We start from the raw sequence: 16,667 nt of genomic DNA on the forward strand, positions 1-16,667 counted from the left end.
ATTATCCCCATTTTACAGATGGAGAACTGAGACACAGAGCTGCTACAAAGGTATTTAGGCACCTATCTCTTCCCACTGAAATCAGTGGGAGTTAGGCATCTAAGTGACTTCCCCAAGGACACAGGGAGTCTGAGGTTGAGAAGAGGAACTGAAACGTCACTCCACCGACTCTGAGGCTAGATTCTTCACCACAGGACTTCCTTTCATTAGACTACTTCCTGCGTTCAAAACACTTTTCACCCCTTTTTGATGTGAGTGGCTAGTCAATGTCTGCGGTCCTGGGGATGTCCCGGGTGGGCATAGACATTCATGGAGTCTGGTTTCTTCTTTGATATAGTCTTGTTTATTTACAAGGAATGTACAAAGTCCTGTCTTCCAAACACAGGAGGAACCAAAACCAAAAGAGCAATTTCTGAGCTTACAGGTGAAAACTTCCTTTCAGCCAGCACCCCCAACCCAGACCTCTCTCTAGGTTTTTCCAGGGTCACTTTGTGCTTACAGGTTGCTGTGTGGCTGTTTTCCTCTGGCCCGGACTAGCTTCACTCACACTCTCACTCACACACACTCTTACCCAAATAGTACTCAGCAATACCCCTCCGCCCACTCAGTCCAAAACTCCTGGGCGGATTCACAATCCCTTTTGTCTGAGGCAGGGGGCATCTGATTAACTTAGTGAGACAGTTATGTTAGTTGAAGGGTGCACTCACACCCAATCTCAAAGAGGTTTTTGATCCATGCAGGCACCAGTACATCTCAGCATAACACAATGTACAGACATTAATTAAGACAGGGAGAATAGTTGTGGGTCAAATCTCCCCCTCCTGTGTGAGGGAGATAGAGGCTGCTCAGGTAACTCAGTCAGGGTGATGATCTAGTCCCTGCTCAATCCTCCTCATTCCTGCCCAAAGCCTGACATCCAAAGTAGTGCTGAGCCCCAACTTCACGGAAGAAGCTTGGCAGGGCCCCAGGAAGTAAGTGCCAATGCTGCAGAGGCAGCACTCCCCTTTTCTCCCCACTACTCCCTCCAAACACCCTACATCAGCTCCAGCAAGACTCGCCTGCCCCACACTGCCTATAGAAGCAGAGGTGTTGTTCTGGCCCCAGCTCACAAGCCAAGACAAACCGGTCTTCAAACACCCAAGGGCTAGTTCCACAAAAGGACTTACCTGCCTAACTACCACTTTTGTGCCTTAGCTACCACTGAGTATGCACACAGCCTGGGGCACCTAAGTCATGCCTAAGCCCCAGTGGGATCACCGAACTATGTGCTGTGCTGCCTACCTTGTCTGTCAGGCCCAATCTTGTAGGAGTACTCAGAGCACACCCACACCCACATGAAACAGCTAGAGGAGGAAGTGCCTTCGCCTTATAACTTTTAGCCCAGTGGTTCGAGCAGTCACCCAACATGTGGAAGACCCAGGCTCAATTCACCTTTCAGCCTGATGTAGAGAAGGGATTTGAGCTTTGGTTGTCCCCGTCACAGGAGAGTGCTCTAACCACTGAGCTACGGGGTGGGTCTGATTCCATCTCTGCTGTTTGAAGCTGTTTTTACTTGTATACAAGTAAAAACAACGAGGAGTCCTTGTGGCACCTTAGATGGGGCTCTAGCCCATGAAAGCTTATGCCCATATAAATTTGTTAGTCTCTAAGGTGCCATAAGGACTCCTCGTTGTTTTTGCTGATACAGACTAACACAGCTACCATTCTGAAACCTGTATACAAGTAATTAACTATTCCTTGGAGCAGAGGGATTAGTAGATGGGGGTCTCCCTTTTCCCAGGTGAGTGTCCTAACCTAGTGGTTCCCAAGCTTGAGAGAGAGAGAGTGAGAGAGAGAGAGTGTGTGTGTGTGCGCTCGCGCATATGCGTACACCCCCACCTGCTATTTACTGTTTTGTCATTCAAACAGAAAAGAAAGCTCACCAACTTATTTGCTCTACACAGCTGGCACCCAGCCCCCTACTCCTCTTCCTCTCCCCAGCCCAGACTTCAAGCCCCTACTCAGCTCCCTCCAGCCCCTTTGCTCTTGCACTCCCAACCTTACCCCCTCTGGTGGATAGAGAACTCCTGCTAGACCCATCGCTCTTAAGTGGAAGAAAATAAAAGAACACACAAAAACAGCCCTCCAGGCAGTCTCTGTCTTGGGAAAGAATTAGCCTTTCAAAGATCTGTTTATGGGTAGGAGGACTAAATGAAACAGACGACCCAAAACACAGGTTCCCCTCCCAGCAAGGGGGCCACACAATACCAGTCTTCCCCTGCATCAAGGTGAGGAGAGCACCCTGCTGCCGTACCCTGCCAGGCCCTCAAACTCTCTGCTCAGCTCCCCGGAGCCCTGCCTACTCCTGCAGCCTCAGCCAGTGGAGAGGCCTCCCGGGGGAAGGGTACTGAAAAGCATCCACACCCCTTGCAGTGGCAGCTCCTGTCCTGCAGGGCTGGCCCTGGCTCCCAACTCCAAGCATTGCGACCTGGTGCATGGGGTCACAGTGCCACTGTGCCAGGTTGCAATGCCACCCACTCAAATTTGGCCTGGCCAGGGCCACCCAGAGGATTCTGGGGGCCTGGGGTCTTCGGCAGCGGGGGGCCCTTCCGTTCCGGGACCCGTCGCCGAAATGCCCCGAAGACCAACGGCGGGGACCCCCCCCCCCCGCCGCCGAATTACCGCCGAAGCGGGACCCGCCGCCGAAGTGCAGCCCAGTCTTCGGCGGTAATTCGGTGGCGGGGGGCCCCCACCTCAGGTCTTCGGGGCACTTTGGCGGCGGGTCCCAGAACGGAAGGGCCCCCCACCACCGAATTACCGCCGAAGACCGAGCTGAACTTCGGCGGCGGGTCCCGCTTCGGCAGTAATCCGCCAGTGGGGGGGTCCTTCCGCCCCGGAGCGGAAGGACCCCCCGCCGGCGAAGACCGGGAGCGGAAGAAGCTCCTGGGCCCGGCCCTGCAAGAGTTTTCTGGGCCCTGCGGAGCGAGTGAAGGACCCCGCTCCAGGGGCCCCAAAAAACTCTCGTGGGGGCCCCTGTGGGGCCCGGGGCCTGGGGCAAATTGCTCCTCTTGCCCCCCTCTCTGGGTGGCCCTGGGCCTGGCTGCCCATTGGTCATAATGGAGGGGGTGGCTGGGCCAAACTTGAGTGATGCTGCAATCCTGTGTGCCAGCTCTTAACACCACTCATTTTGGGAGCCTCTCAAATGTAAGGCCTGGAGCAAAGTGCCCCTTTTGCCCCCCCCCCCTTCTGGGTGGTGTTGGTGGCGGGGTGCTTCTTAGGCATGCATAGTTGGGGTGGGGGGAGAAGAGTGATGAGTGGGGCTGTAACATTCCTGTGACTCACTGGTGGGCAAGGACCCAATGTTTGCAAAACACTGCCCTAACCACTGGGTTACAGCATCATTTTTGCTCCTTCTCTGTCCCAATGAGGGAGTGGCGTTCCTTAAGTGCTGTTAAACACTTTACAAACAGACATACTGACTGGGAATCATAAACAATAACACAGTCTGCACATTTAAATTAACAAGTATACAGTTTAACTGTTAAAAGGATTAAAATAAAAGGCAGCGGAGGGGAGCACAGCTCTCCTTGCAGGGGTAAACACTACTTCCCCTCAACTCCCTTTCCTCCGTGGCTTGTTTAGTGAGTCCTGTTCCAATTTATTTTAGTTTTAAAAATTAAAATATTTGACAATTAGTTTCATCCTTATTTACCTGACAAGACCTGAGTTTAGGATTCTAAGTACAGCTGGTTGGGGAATGGTTTCTTCTAGGCAGAAAATTTCAACTGTGGAAATGTTCAGGTTTTCATAAAACAAAAAAAATGAAACCTCCAATTTTCTGTTTTTCAGTGAAAAATCTGAAATTTTCTATCAAGGGAAGCGAACGCTGTCTGTGAAAATTTTAGCCCAGTGGTTACCTCAGTCGGTTAAACCCACTTTTCTGTCAAAAGAAAGTTGATGACAAATTTTCAACCAGCCTCAGTTCTAAGCTTCCCTTTTAAGAGCCGATAGCATCATTGAAACCTAAAACAGGATGAAAGAGAGTTCCCTATATTTTCTAGGTGGAGATGATATCAACAATTACAGAAAAGATGCAGAAGCAGGAACTTGGGTCTTGGCAGATTAAAATAAATAGCCTTTTACCTCACCTTTAGAAAGTATTGATGGCTTTATTGTTTGTGTAAATCCCAGCCAGCAATTTAAAGATTTATCTCAACAGGTTCAACCTCCCACCCTCCCTTTAAAAAAAATTAATCTTTCTTAAATTCTTAAATAAAACAATGGCTTGCTATTTGGACAGAGAAATATTCCTGAAAAGTGCATTATTTGCTTTGGTTTCTGAATTACTGATGAAAATGAACAGCTGGCAAATTAAATTCCCCTGATGCACTTTAACCCTCCAAAGATCCCTAGAACTCAAGGTTTAAGATCTGTTTACAGTGTTTAGGAGTGGGGGTGGCTTTTCTCTCTTCCCTTATGTACTACCCTCAATTCATTCTCCATCTCCTCCATTTGCCTTTTGGGATGTACCTTAGGGGGGAAAAAAGAGAGAGAGAACCCAGCAACATTGGGAGACCTGGTTACAACATATTTCTTTCCTGTAATGGTTAAAACATTGTTCTATTTTGTAGTCTAGGCAGAAACTAACCATGCTGTAACTCTGACACTATGGCCAAGGTAAAAATTCAGATCCTTTCTACACTGCAAGATGTAATAGTTGTTTCATTAGCAAAGAATGAAGCTGAATACAACTTAAGTTGAACTAGTGTAGGGGTTCTCAAACTGGGGGTCAGGACCCCTCAGGGGGTTGTGAGTTATTACATGAAGGGTCACGAGCTGTCAGCCTCCACCCCAAACCTCACTTTGCATCCAGCATTTATAATGGTGTAAATATATAAAACCTTTTTTTTTAATTTATAAGAGGGGTTGCACTCAGAGGCTTGCTGTGTGAAAGGGGTGACCAGTAAAAAATGATACTGGGCACTGTGCCTGTCCATGTTACTTTCAGCCCAATTTTAAACATTCCTTGTTTTCCTGATATCTTGTCAATAACATTCCCTCTAACTCCAGTTCCACAGATTATGATACATCTTCTCTATTTTACAGACATTTTAATATAAACATTAAAAGAAATAATTGATGCCCAGACCCCCAGCCTGTGTCCCTTTGGACAGACATTGCTTGCATGTAGCTTAGTTGGAGTCTCCTCTTTACCACAGACTCAGCTGATTACATAGTCTTTGAGATAGTGTGCTCACCTGTTGAGGAGACCAAATTGAGAGTGATCTCTCTCTGTCTCCCCCGTCACCCGTCTCAGGTTTAGCACACACTCCCCGTGGGGAGTATCCTCTCTCCCTGTAGGGTTCGCCCCTGGATGGTTTTTTGTCCATAGGTGCCGACTCCGTGGGTGCTCCAGAGCTGGAGTGGAATTTTGTATTCATTCCCAGGCAGTAAACACACCTCTTGAGCCCATTTAAGACAGCTGTCAATGCCCAGGTGTGAGGTGTGTATTTTTTGCATGGCATCCTTACATAATGAGGAGAGGACAACAACTCTCTGTCCTCAAAATATGACTCCATCCTGCACTCACCTCATCATTAACTTGAACATATGGTTCTGCTCCTACTCTGTTCTGGACACCTTGCTTGTATTGCCCTCTTGATTGCCTGTAAGTCGGATGTCCTCTTCCATAGCCTCTGATTTTTTGTTGAAATTGGAAGATTGAATCCATTATCGTGCTGCACTATGTCTTGATCCCTTCCCACAATTTGATGATCCTGGGTATATATGCCTGCTCATGGTGTCAGTTAACAACAGAAGTTGTCCTGGAATATATCTTCTCTCTACCTGGAGGCACATAAACATGCACTGCAATCTCTTTGGAGCACTAAGAAGGTGCTTTTCCATGATTGTCTCTAGGGCTTTGTGGTCTGATTGCATTATTACTGGGTGGCCATACATGTACTGATGTAATTGCTCCACTCCAAATATCACAGTCAGAAGCAAATTTTTCTATTTTGTGCATATTCCTGTTCAGTCTGACAGGGCTCCGCTGGCAAAAGCAACCAGTTGCTCCCGCAAAAGAGCTACACCCCATCTTTTTTCTCCATGCATCACATTGGAGTGTCAGTGGCTCTCCTGCCTGGTAGTATTTCAGGACAGGATCATCCATTATCCATAGATGGTGGGAGTCTGCTGAGTCCCAGTCAACATCCTGTCTTGTGAGCTGACGTATGGGTTCTGCTACTGCAACCAGGTCTAACTTTGAGAGAAAATGTATCATTCCTATGAAGCACTGTGCCTCTTTCACATCTGCTGGAGCTGGCATATCTGCACCTAGCTTGAACTTGCTGGGATCTGCTTTCAGTCCCTCTGCTGTGAGCAGATGTCCAGTGTACATCACCTTACGCTGTTCGAGTCACATTTTTTCTGTGTTGAGTTTTCTGTTCACATCCTTGCATTGCTGTAGAAAAGCTTGTAGTTTTCTGTCATGATCTTATTCAGCTTCTGTATCATTGCTCCATTCACCTACAAATATTTTCACCCCAGGTAGTCCTTCCAATGCTTGAATGAATCTTCTCTGGTGAACCTCTGGTGCTGGGTTTATGTCCATTGGAGTGCACGGTCATCTGTAGTGACCAGATGATGTTGCAAGGTTGTCAGCATGCTGGACTCTGTATCCAGGCTTACATGCCAAAACCTGTTCCTCACATCAAGGACCATAAAAATTCTGGCTTTGGAGAGTTCTGGCAAGATGTCCTCAACTGTCGGCAGTGGATAGTGGCATCATTTCAACATGCTGTTCAGTGCTTTTGTGTGTATGCAGATGCATAATCTGACTGATGGCTTCTTTGCTACTACTATGCTGCTTACCCAGGCTCTTATAGCCTCTACAAGTGCTATGATACTCCTCTCTGCAGCCTTTTGAACTCCTTGAATACTGGATTATGTAGCAGGGCCACCCAGAGGATTCCGGGGGCCCAGGGTCTTCGGCGGCGGGGGGCCCTTCCGTTCCGGGACCCGCCGCCGAAGTGCCCCGAAGAGCCGCGGCGGGGGCCCCCCGCTGCCGAATTACCGCCGAAGCGGGACCCGCCGCCGAGCGCAGCCCGGTCTTCGGCGGTAATTCGGCGGAGGGGGGCCCCGCCGCAGGTCTTCGGGGCACTTCGGCAGCGGGTCCCGGAACGGAAGGGCCCCCCGCCGCCGAATTACCGCTGAAGACCGAGCTGAACTTCGGCAGCGGGTCCCGCTCCGTCTTCGGCGGTAATTCGCCAGCGGGGGGTCCTTCCGCCCCGGAGCGGAAGGACCCCCCGCCGGGGAAGACCGGGAGCGGCAGAAGCTCCTGCGCCCGGCCGCACAAGAGTTTGCCAGGCACCCCGGAGCGAGTGAGGGACCCCGCTCCAGGGGCCCTGAAAAACTCTCGTGGGGGCCCCCGTGGGGCTTGGGGCCTGGGGCAAATTGCCCCTCTTGCCCCCCCCTCTGGGCGGCCCTGTTATGTAGTGCCACCCAGATTCTACTGTAGGATCTATTTCCAGCTGCAGCTTTCCTTCAAGGACCAGTTGCCTTTGAAAACATCCCCATTTCTTTGAAAATTGTCTCCATTATCCATGGGATGACTCCTTTTGCTTCAGGCACGCAGCTATAAAATTCAGACAGACACTGCACCCTGATCTGGTCCATGGCTTGTATGGCTGTATTCCCCAAGAGGGTCTATAGTGCTTACCATCTATCACCACAAACTTGTTATTTTTGAGGTTAGTTCCTATGAGGTAATGTTTTCCTATGGGCTGCATTATGCTCTCATTATACATTATTAGATTCTGATTGCTCTTTCTAATGGGCGTGTTCAAGTCCAGTTCACTCAGAGGAATCACATTGCAGGAGGCTCCTCTATCCAGCTGAAATCATACAGAACATCTCCGTGTTAACATTTTTTGCATGCCCAGAGGTTGCTATTGTCCCTTGTTGCTTTCTTGGCCTGGCAGCCTGAACTTGAGATGCTCTCTGCAGAGTCAAGGATGGAGTCATGATTTCATCACTGTTGGCAAATCAGACATCCCCTTCTTGTACAAGTCTGACAATCTTTCTAAGAGCTTCTTCTCTTCTTGCACACACGGCTCAAATTATTTAACCTGCCATATTCCTTGCAATGCTGTTCTAGGGTGGGGCACTTCTTCTTTACCCGCTTATGCTGCCTCCCCAAATAAATGCATTTCACTACGGGTATGGAACCACAGCCACTTGCTCTCTTTCATGGCATGTACTTCTGGGTTGTGGTGCCTTGCTGGACTTTCATCCTTTCTCTTGTGGCTTCCATGGCACACCCCACATCTAAGCATCTGTCTAAAGTGATATTTCCTTTCCAGGGCAGAGGCTCAGGGAGGTGATGATCCCAAGTGCTGAAGACTACCCTGTCCTGAATTACAGAGTCTGTCAAGTCCACAAAATTGCATGTAGCAGCTAGTGTCCGTATGGCTGAAACATAGGAGTCTACCCCTGCCTCTTGGATTGGTCTCTGGAGCAACACTGGTTTTTCACTACAGTTTCATTCTCCTTTGGAGAGCAATAGGTCCCCAGGGCTCCTAGGACTGCTGTGAGGCTTGAGGCAGTGGTTAGCTTCAGAGTGATGCAGTTCTCTCTGCCTTGTTCCCCAGTTAGGTAACATAACAGTTTTACTTTCCTGCTGTTGTCATCCTCCTGCATGGCCAGGTGTGGGTACAGCTCAAACTCCTGCTTCCACTGGGTCCATTGCTGGGCTAAGTTTGTGTCTGCAAAATCCAGGGCTCTGGAGGGCTTCATAGAGAGTTCCCTGGCTCATGCTGCAAACTGCTGCACTGCAGGGAACTCTCAGCTCTGACACCGACATCATGTTTCATTAGTAAAGAGTAATGCTGAATGCAGGTTAAGCGGAACTAGGATGACCAGATGTCCTGATTTTATAGGGACAGTCCCGATATTCAGGACTTCATCTTATATAGGCACCTATTACCCTCCACCCCCATCCCAATTTTTCATACTTGCTGCCTGGTCACTGGTGGAACTTTATTAAACCCTGTGTATTACTCTGTCTATGTGGCTGCATTGCTTCTAGCCTTTTTTTTTCTGGTGTCATGTCAATAAAAGTCCCTCCAGGGAACATGGGTCCTCTGACTCCAGTTCCACTGCTCATGATTCAACTGTGTTTTAACCATATTGGGAGGACAACAATCATGTTGAAGAGAGGTTCCAACTATCAATAGGTTAGATGGCCTCCTATTATTATTTAACAAAAGTTGTGGCAGTGCCTAGAGACCAACCAGACTGAGGCCTCACTGGGGTAGGCACTGTACAAACTTTTGGTGACACCCGCTTACAGTACATGTACTATTGTTAGTCCTGACAATCATTTGAAGGAAGTATTAGGTGTTTGCTGTTGGGTCTAGTATGAGAGAATTTTTAATAGAGTGGAAAGAAATGATAGCATGTCATTGAATCCATGAACAAGGATGACACAATACCAGGGCCGGTGCAACCCATTAGGCGACCTAGGAGGTTGCCTAGGGGGCTAGTATTTGGGCAGCGACCGGATCTTCGGCCACCCTGGTCGTCGTCGTCATTTAGGCGGAGGGAGCTGAGGCAGGGGGGCGTGGGGAGGGCCACCTGCAGCAAGTAGGGGGGCGGCACACAGGGGAACCACTCCCCACCCCACCCCACCTCTGCTCTACGTCCTCCTCCCCTGAGCACGCCGCCCCACTCTGCTTCTCTCCCTCCCAGGCTTGTGGCGCCAAACAGCTGATTGGTGCCATAAGCATGGGAGGCAGCAGAAGTGGAGCGGTGACGGCGTGCTCGGGGAGGAGGCGAAGCAGCGGTGAGCTGGGATGGGGAGCTGCCGCAACGCTCCTTGGGCTGGGAGGAGCTGCAGCGGGGGCGTGCCTCAGGGCGGAGAAGGGGAGCTGCTGCGGGGGGACGCCTCAGGGCAGGAGGGGGGGGCAGAGAGTTGCCACAGGGCTCGAGGAGAGTGGGGGTGCACCCACCCTGCACAATACATGCTCTTTCAAAATACCTTATTCTTACCAGCAACAGCCCTGCAATTCCAGTCACTGGCTTGTCTTTAGGAGCAACTAACAATTGTGCCAAAGAACATAGTCTGGTAATACTGAAAAATGTTTTGCACCATTGAAATACCATTGAACTAGGTTTTCTTTGTGACAGAAGCCAAATTTGAACCCTGGCCTTTTGTGGCAAAAGGATGGTGCATTAACCTATTGCACTGTTTAGCCACCTAAAACTAACATTTGATTTAATCTACATGCCTAAATTCAAGGCTACAGACCTAATGGGTTTATCCACAACAGTAAAATATGATAGTAGATTTTGAACTTACAGTTGTAATAAAAATGTTGAAGAAACTTTATTTTTTAAAAACTAGTTACAATAATCTTTGATTTAACCTTATTTCCAAGGGCTGGATTTAGTCCTATAGAATAAAATAAGATATTATGGTAAGGGGAGAAAAAAGAAAGAAAAGGATTTTCTGAGCTCACTGCAGTATCCCCAGAGGAGATCCCAACTCCAACTGGAAAGCTTCACAAGCTGTCCGTGAACATCAGAGAGCTAGGGCTCATTTGGGCTGCAGCTTTGGAGAGTCAATCTGCTCACACTTCATGAGGATTGCCATGGGATCCGGACAAAATGATAATGATATTGTGCGCTGGGAAGAAAAGAACATAAATAAGCTACCTAATTCCACTTCTTTTAACTTTTTCAGTTCTATGGCACAGCCCTGTCTTAATCGAAGAGTTTCTCTGGACTAGATTATGTAATACATTGAAGCCTGTGTTTCTTGTAGTGCCTAGAGGTTGTGTGTGTGTATTATTTACTTAGAAGTGTGTTTTGTACATATGGAAAACAATTTGAAGAGGATGACCCCCTGCTACTTTTCTGCAAATAAAATTAATCCCTTGGGGCTCATCTGGTAAGAAAGCTTCAAATGAACAGTTGAATTTAAATAAAAATATGGATTTTAAAAGGAGTAAACTGACTAACTGATAACATCAGCTGAAGAGCTGATGAACAGAACACTGCTTTCCAAATGAGAACAGTATATTGAACCAAAACATCAAGATAACCCCTCTTTCTTTGTTAGTTACAGCACCACTGGCTCCTTCCAGCTCCAGCATGGTTTCACACTATTGACCAGATGACATCACTAAAATAACCGTATACCTATGATTGAACAGATGGTATAGATTGGATATTTCTTGTATAGAGGGTTGTTTATTTTTTCATTTTAAATCAAGAATATGAGATCCAATATTATTTAGTTTCACCAATGGGAAGATGTACATTGAAGGCAAACAGCTGCCAAAACCAAAACCAAATAACCTGCGGAACAAACAAAACGCATGGGGAAAAACCCCAAAACAACTACTCACTCATCTCTCTTTAATGTTGTAACTCTCACTCCTCGATTCACTCTGCCCTTTCTCTGTATTTGTTTATTTAGATAAATGTGTGCCTCGGGTTGAGTCCCTTGTTTTCATACATGTCTTCAAAGCACCAAGTAAACTTTTGATATGTATTAATAATTTTGATTTCCTTTTTCACTATTGCTGATTATCAAAATATGTGTGTGTGTGTGTACACACAGAGAAGCATTACTCATTTCTAAAATGGGAATACATATGTCAACAGTGATCATGTTATTAGGTGGCTCACACACTATATAAACATCTACAGTCACATTACTCCAGATTTTGTTTACATCAGCCACTTGATGTCTATAGATGTTGGTACTAATTCTGCTCTGGTGTAAGTGGGCACATCTCTATGCACTTCAATATTTATGCCAGGGCTGAATTTGGCCTTTTGTTGCTGTATTTACATCTTTTTCCACTTTTCCTTTTTCCCACCAGGTGACAAATAATATCCCCTGGCTATCAGGACAGCCCATCTGTGTAGTTCAGTATCTCAGCTCCTGTAAGGCATGATGGTTGCACGCATCACATAATGGAACTGCATGTTTCCATAAATACAGCATCACCTTTTCAAAGAGACTGATAATATTACCAATGTGCTTATTTTGTCCTGGTGGTTTTTTGGAGGGTAAAATAGAAAACAAATCCAACTGCCAGGACTTTGCAAGTAATATCATCTCATCTGTGTTCCCCTCAAGAAAAGATCCAGTTCCGAGTGTAAACATGTATTGAAGAAAGAATGCTGCAGGATTGGCACATCCTGTGTAAAGGCAAATTTGGTGCTTTCATAATGAAACAAGAAGTGCATTTCTACTAATTGTTTAAAAATGGCACCTTCTTGCACAGCATACCTTTCATGGTCCAAGAGTCATATCTGTTTCTTTACTGACATTTTTAAACTTTGTTTCACTCCTGTTATCCCTGTAGGAGCCAATGCATCTCAGAAAGAGCAAGCTGGATTGTTTTCCTTCTTCTGCATCTTCAAAAGACTCACTTACTGTATTCTAATCAGTTTTTGCTGTGCAGATCTACAAAAGGCCCTGAGGTTGCAATGAGGATATAATCAAAGATGCACAGATAAAATTCTTTCAACTGAGGGCCTAATTTGACCTGCATAACCTTCATAATTGGGAATGAAGTGTAAAAACGAAAGACACCTGTTCCCCATCCCGACCTCCTTGCCCCCCATCTCCTTGCCCAACTAGTCCCACTTCCCCACCACCCTCCTCCCATCTGCTCATCCAATCTGTGTCTCTGCACGCACACACTCCAGCCTCCAGTCACCCTCTGCCCCGACCACCACCCATGTTCCCCATCTCTTCTGACTCCCAGTCCCAATCTCCCTCTCCAGACTCCTTGTCCATTTTCAATGTCCACTCTCCTCTTCCCCCAGCTCCTTATCTCAGTCTTTGCTTAGCCAGTGCCAGTTCTATCCCTGCATCCTTGATACTCATCAGATTAGTCTCTTCTCCCGCTCTTTCCTCCACCCCTCTGATTTCCAGTCCCAGTCTCCTTCTCAGGCATCTCATTGGTATCAGTCTTCCGCCCACCTGCTACCTCCAAGCCCCCCATTACCCTCCCCATTCCCAGTTCCACTCTCCACTCATAGTCTCCTTGACCAGCCAGTTCCCCCCACCCCAAATCCCAATCTGAGTTCTCTTCGCCCCATGCTTGCCTCTAGTTTCAGTCTCTCCCACTAGGATCCTAGTCCCAATCGGCTCTTCTCCCCACCACACCCACCCATTCCCAGCTCATCCCCTTTGCATTCAAATCAGGCAGCTTCCTCCTGTACATTGCCTGGGCCCAGCAGTGGGCACACTGAATCCCTGCTCCTCACTTCAGGTGCCCAGAATGGAACCAGGCACAGCTTGCAGCAGCACAGAACTGCAACTCCAAGGAAAATCCTGCTCAACTCCAGGCTGGAGCATGCCCAGTGTGGATGGAATCTTTGTTGAATTTAGCTATTAAAATCAAAGAAGTCTCTACTGAGCATGTGCACAGGGTTTAGCACTTGGCGGACAGTCACAGAGAAAGCAAAGTGCATCCTGACACAAAGAAAACCAGCATGGAAAATTTCAGCCCAAACAATTAAAATTTGGCAAAGTTATAAGCAACTGAAAACAAGGCTTTAAAATGGAAGTGTCAGGCAACTTAAATAATAGGTGATGCTACCATTATTAGTAGTAGTATCACTGTAGCACCTTGGAATCCTAGTTATGGACCAGGACCCCATTGTGTTAGGTGCTGTACAAACACAGACTACCTCAGAGAGTTTACAATCTAAGGGCTGGTCTACACTGAAAACTTACATTGCTGTAGCTATGTCTCGCAGGAGTGTAAAAAAATCCATATCCCTGAGAGACATAGCTATGCCGACCTAACCCCCAGTATAGACAGCACTAGGTTGACAGTGCTACTGCCTCTTGGGGAAGTGGATTAACTCTGGCAAGAGGAGACCCCTCCCATTGCTGTAGTAAGGCCTGGTCTACACTAGAAAATTAGGTTAGTTTTGGTCAGTGGTGTGAAAAATCCACACCCGAGCAGCATGGTTAAGCTGACCTAAGTCCCTGTGTAAATAGCGCTAGGTTGACCTAGCTACCACCTCTTAGATTACCTACATTGATGGGAGGATCCCTCCACTGGCATATGTAATGTCTATACTGAAGCATGATAGTGGTACATTTTAAGTATAGACATAGCCTAATGCCTGGTCTACGCTAGAAAATTAGGCTGGTTTACCTGCATCAGTCAGGGGTATGAAAAATCCACATCCCTGAGGAGCGCTGTTAAGCTAACCTAAGTCTACATGTAGACACCATTCTTTTATCGACCTAGCTACCACATTTCGAGGAGGTGGATTACCTGTGCCAAACAGGAGAACCCTTTCATTGGTGATGAAGCATTTTAAGCATGGATAAGCCCTCAGTTTAAGACAAAAAACCCCAAAACCCCGAGGGATACAAACAGATGGGGCAGTATAAGGAATCAAGACAATGTTGGTCAGCATGATATGCAGCTTAATTTCTATCAAGTTTTTTGTAGGCATTGCAGCAAAGCAGAGTTTTAAGGAGGGTTTTGAAGGAAGATAAAGGAGATTTCTTTTCAGATGTTTACAAGGAGCTCATCCCAACTCTGAGGAGCGGCATAGGAGAATGCACAAAGATGCTTGTTAGAAAATTTAGCTAGTGGGTGATGGAGGCTGGTATAATGGACAGATAGGTGGGAGTCAACCTCTCGATAGTGAATGAGAGATAACAAAAAAGGATTCCTGAAGTCAAAGCCCTAAACATAAACACTAAAACAAAAGGGTCCTTGGAGCCCACCTGTCTGTCTCTTCCAGTTTTCAGATCCTATCAGCTCTCTCTCTCTCTGCTGTTGTTTGTGATGTACTCAGTGGACCAGGTGGTTGCTGCCTAAGTGGCTCATCGTCCTTCCCAGTGAAACTCTTAGGCATTGGTGCTGGATGGTTTTCAGTATCAAGTGGCTGTACTCTCTTACCATTCCAGCAGCATTTGCAGGGCCAATTGGCTATAAAGGAGAGGGATTATAATGACCTGCTTTGCAGACATAGTGAACTCCATTGCACTATGCTAAAAAGGTAGCCCTCCTTTGAGGTGATGAACTGAGCCAGGCTCAGTTTTCCAGGTGCACATGTTCTAGCATCTATATTTTCTTCCTGCCTAAGTTAACTAATACTGAGAACACAAAATCTATTCATGCAGTAGTCTAATTTTGTCTGATCATGACAGTGCAGGTCAACAGGGCCGGAACTGTTCAATAATGTCTTTTAACTCTGTTACAAAGCTCTTAATAAAAAAAAAAACCAAACACATGCAAAGTCATACAATTATGTTTTTTAAAAATTAGGGATATGAAAATATTAGCTCAGTTCCACTGAAGTCATAACAGGGGGGCCAAATTATCCTCCCTTCCACCTCAGGATATGATTCATTCCCATTGTCTCTATTACTCTTTATCTCCTGTTATAATTTCTTCAACTTCATCAACAATATCTCCAGTGCCCATCTAATAGGTTAAAACACACAAAATAATGCAAAAGGACTTCCTATTAATATAACCCTCCCAAACCTGTTTCCGCCTCAATAGCCTGAGAAAGGAGAGAAAAAGAATAGGCTTTACAGCTTGCCCAGAAGGCTGGCAAATTGAGGCATTGGTAGGAGTGGAGCAAGTTTCAAAACAGAGACTGCCCTGTGAGCAGCTGCCTATCACTTATACAAAGATGGCTCTAATTGAGCATCTCCAAGCTTGTATACTCTGCTATCCCCAGGTGACTAGACATTGTGATATAACTTGTTCTATGCATAAAAAGCTGCATTAAAGGTCATTAGTCAAATAATTAATTTTGAGTAATGTATTAATATCCATCCATTCTGGTGTCCTGACAAATTTTCAGTGCTTCCAAAAACTCAAGAGTACCAGTTCTCAGGATCAAGGCACTGAGGACACCTTAGGCCCAGATCCTTGCTGGGAATTGAGGATCTAGGCCTTGGTGACCTTAAAGCCACAATAAGATCAAATACAAACCTCTCAGTTCTGAGGCATTCTCCCAACATGTGAATGAGGCATTTTAAAGACAGATTTAGAACTCAATCTTTCCTGTCTTCCTTCTCTAGGAAAATGGCACTTTTCCTTTTCCTCTACAACCTGAACCGAACAATACAAAATCAAGCTCACAGGAGGAAACATGGGGGCAGCATGGAGAGTTTTCTCAAAATGCTTAACTTCCTGGGCCTGATTTTCATCTACATCAGGGGTCAGCAACCCTTCGGAAGTGGTGTGCCAAGTCTTCATGTATTCACGCTAATTTAAGGTTTCCCATGCTAGTAATACATTTTAACGTTTTTAGAAGGTCTTTTTCTACACTATTGTTGCATGTAAAGTAAATAAGGTTTTTAAAATGTTTAAGAAGCTTCATTTAAAATTAAATTAAAATGCTGAGCCCCCTGGACCGGTGGCCAGGACCCGGGCAATGTGAGTGCCACTGAAAATCAGCTTGTGTGTCACCTTCGGCACGTGTGCCATAGGTTGCCTACCCCTGATCTACACTAAAGCGAGTATATTGCACTTTAAGGCCCCTTTACACTGTCTGAACAGTGCCTTGAATATAAATATCTCTGAGCCCATATTTTCCCTTAAAACATGGCTCAAATACAGAGCTGATCATAAACATTCTCCTATCCACATGAGGCTGTACTGCCTCATGTGTTTGTTTAA

General features: G+C 46.5%; 1 protein-coding gene across 7 annotated transcripts in view; it reads right to left on the reverse strand.

Annotated features, from left to right (window-relative positions):
- LOC120400293 overlaps positions 1-16,667 on the reverse strand; it is a 194,409-nt gene that overhangs the window by 65,274 nt on the left and 112,468 nt on the right. For 2 of the 7 annotated variants that reach the window (XR_005595690.1, XM_039528745.1), the window contains exon 4: positions 10,459-10,666. The exons of the other annotated variants lie outside the window; for them this stretch is intronic. Coding sequence is in view for 1 of the 2 variants with exons in the window: in XM_039528745.1 (XP_039384679.1) it covers positions 10,577-10,666 (90 nt within the window). In the remaining variant the exon portion in view is untranslated. Of the gene's footprint in view, positions 1-10,458; positions 10,667-16,667 lie in introns of those variants that run through there. 7 annotated transcript variants of the gene reach the window in all.

Source organism: Mauremys reevesii, linkage group 3 (assembly GCF_016161935.1).
Source record: "Mauremys reevesii isolate NIE-2019 linkage group 3, ASM1616193v1, whole genome shotgun sequence".
NCBI lineage: Eukaryota > Metazoa > Chordata > Testudines > Geoemydidae > Mauremys > Mauremys reevesii.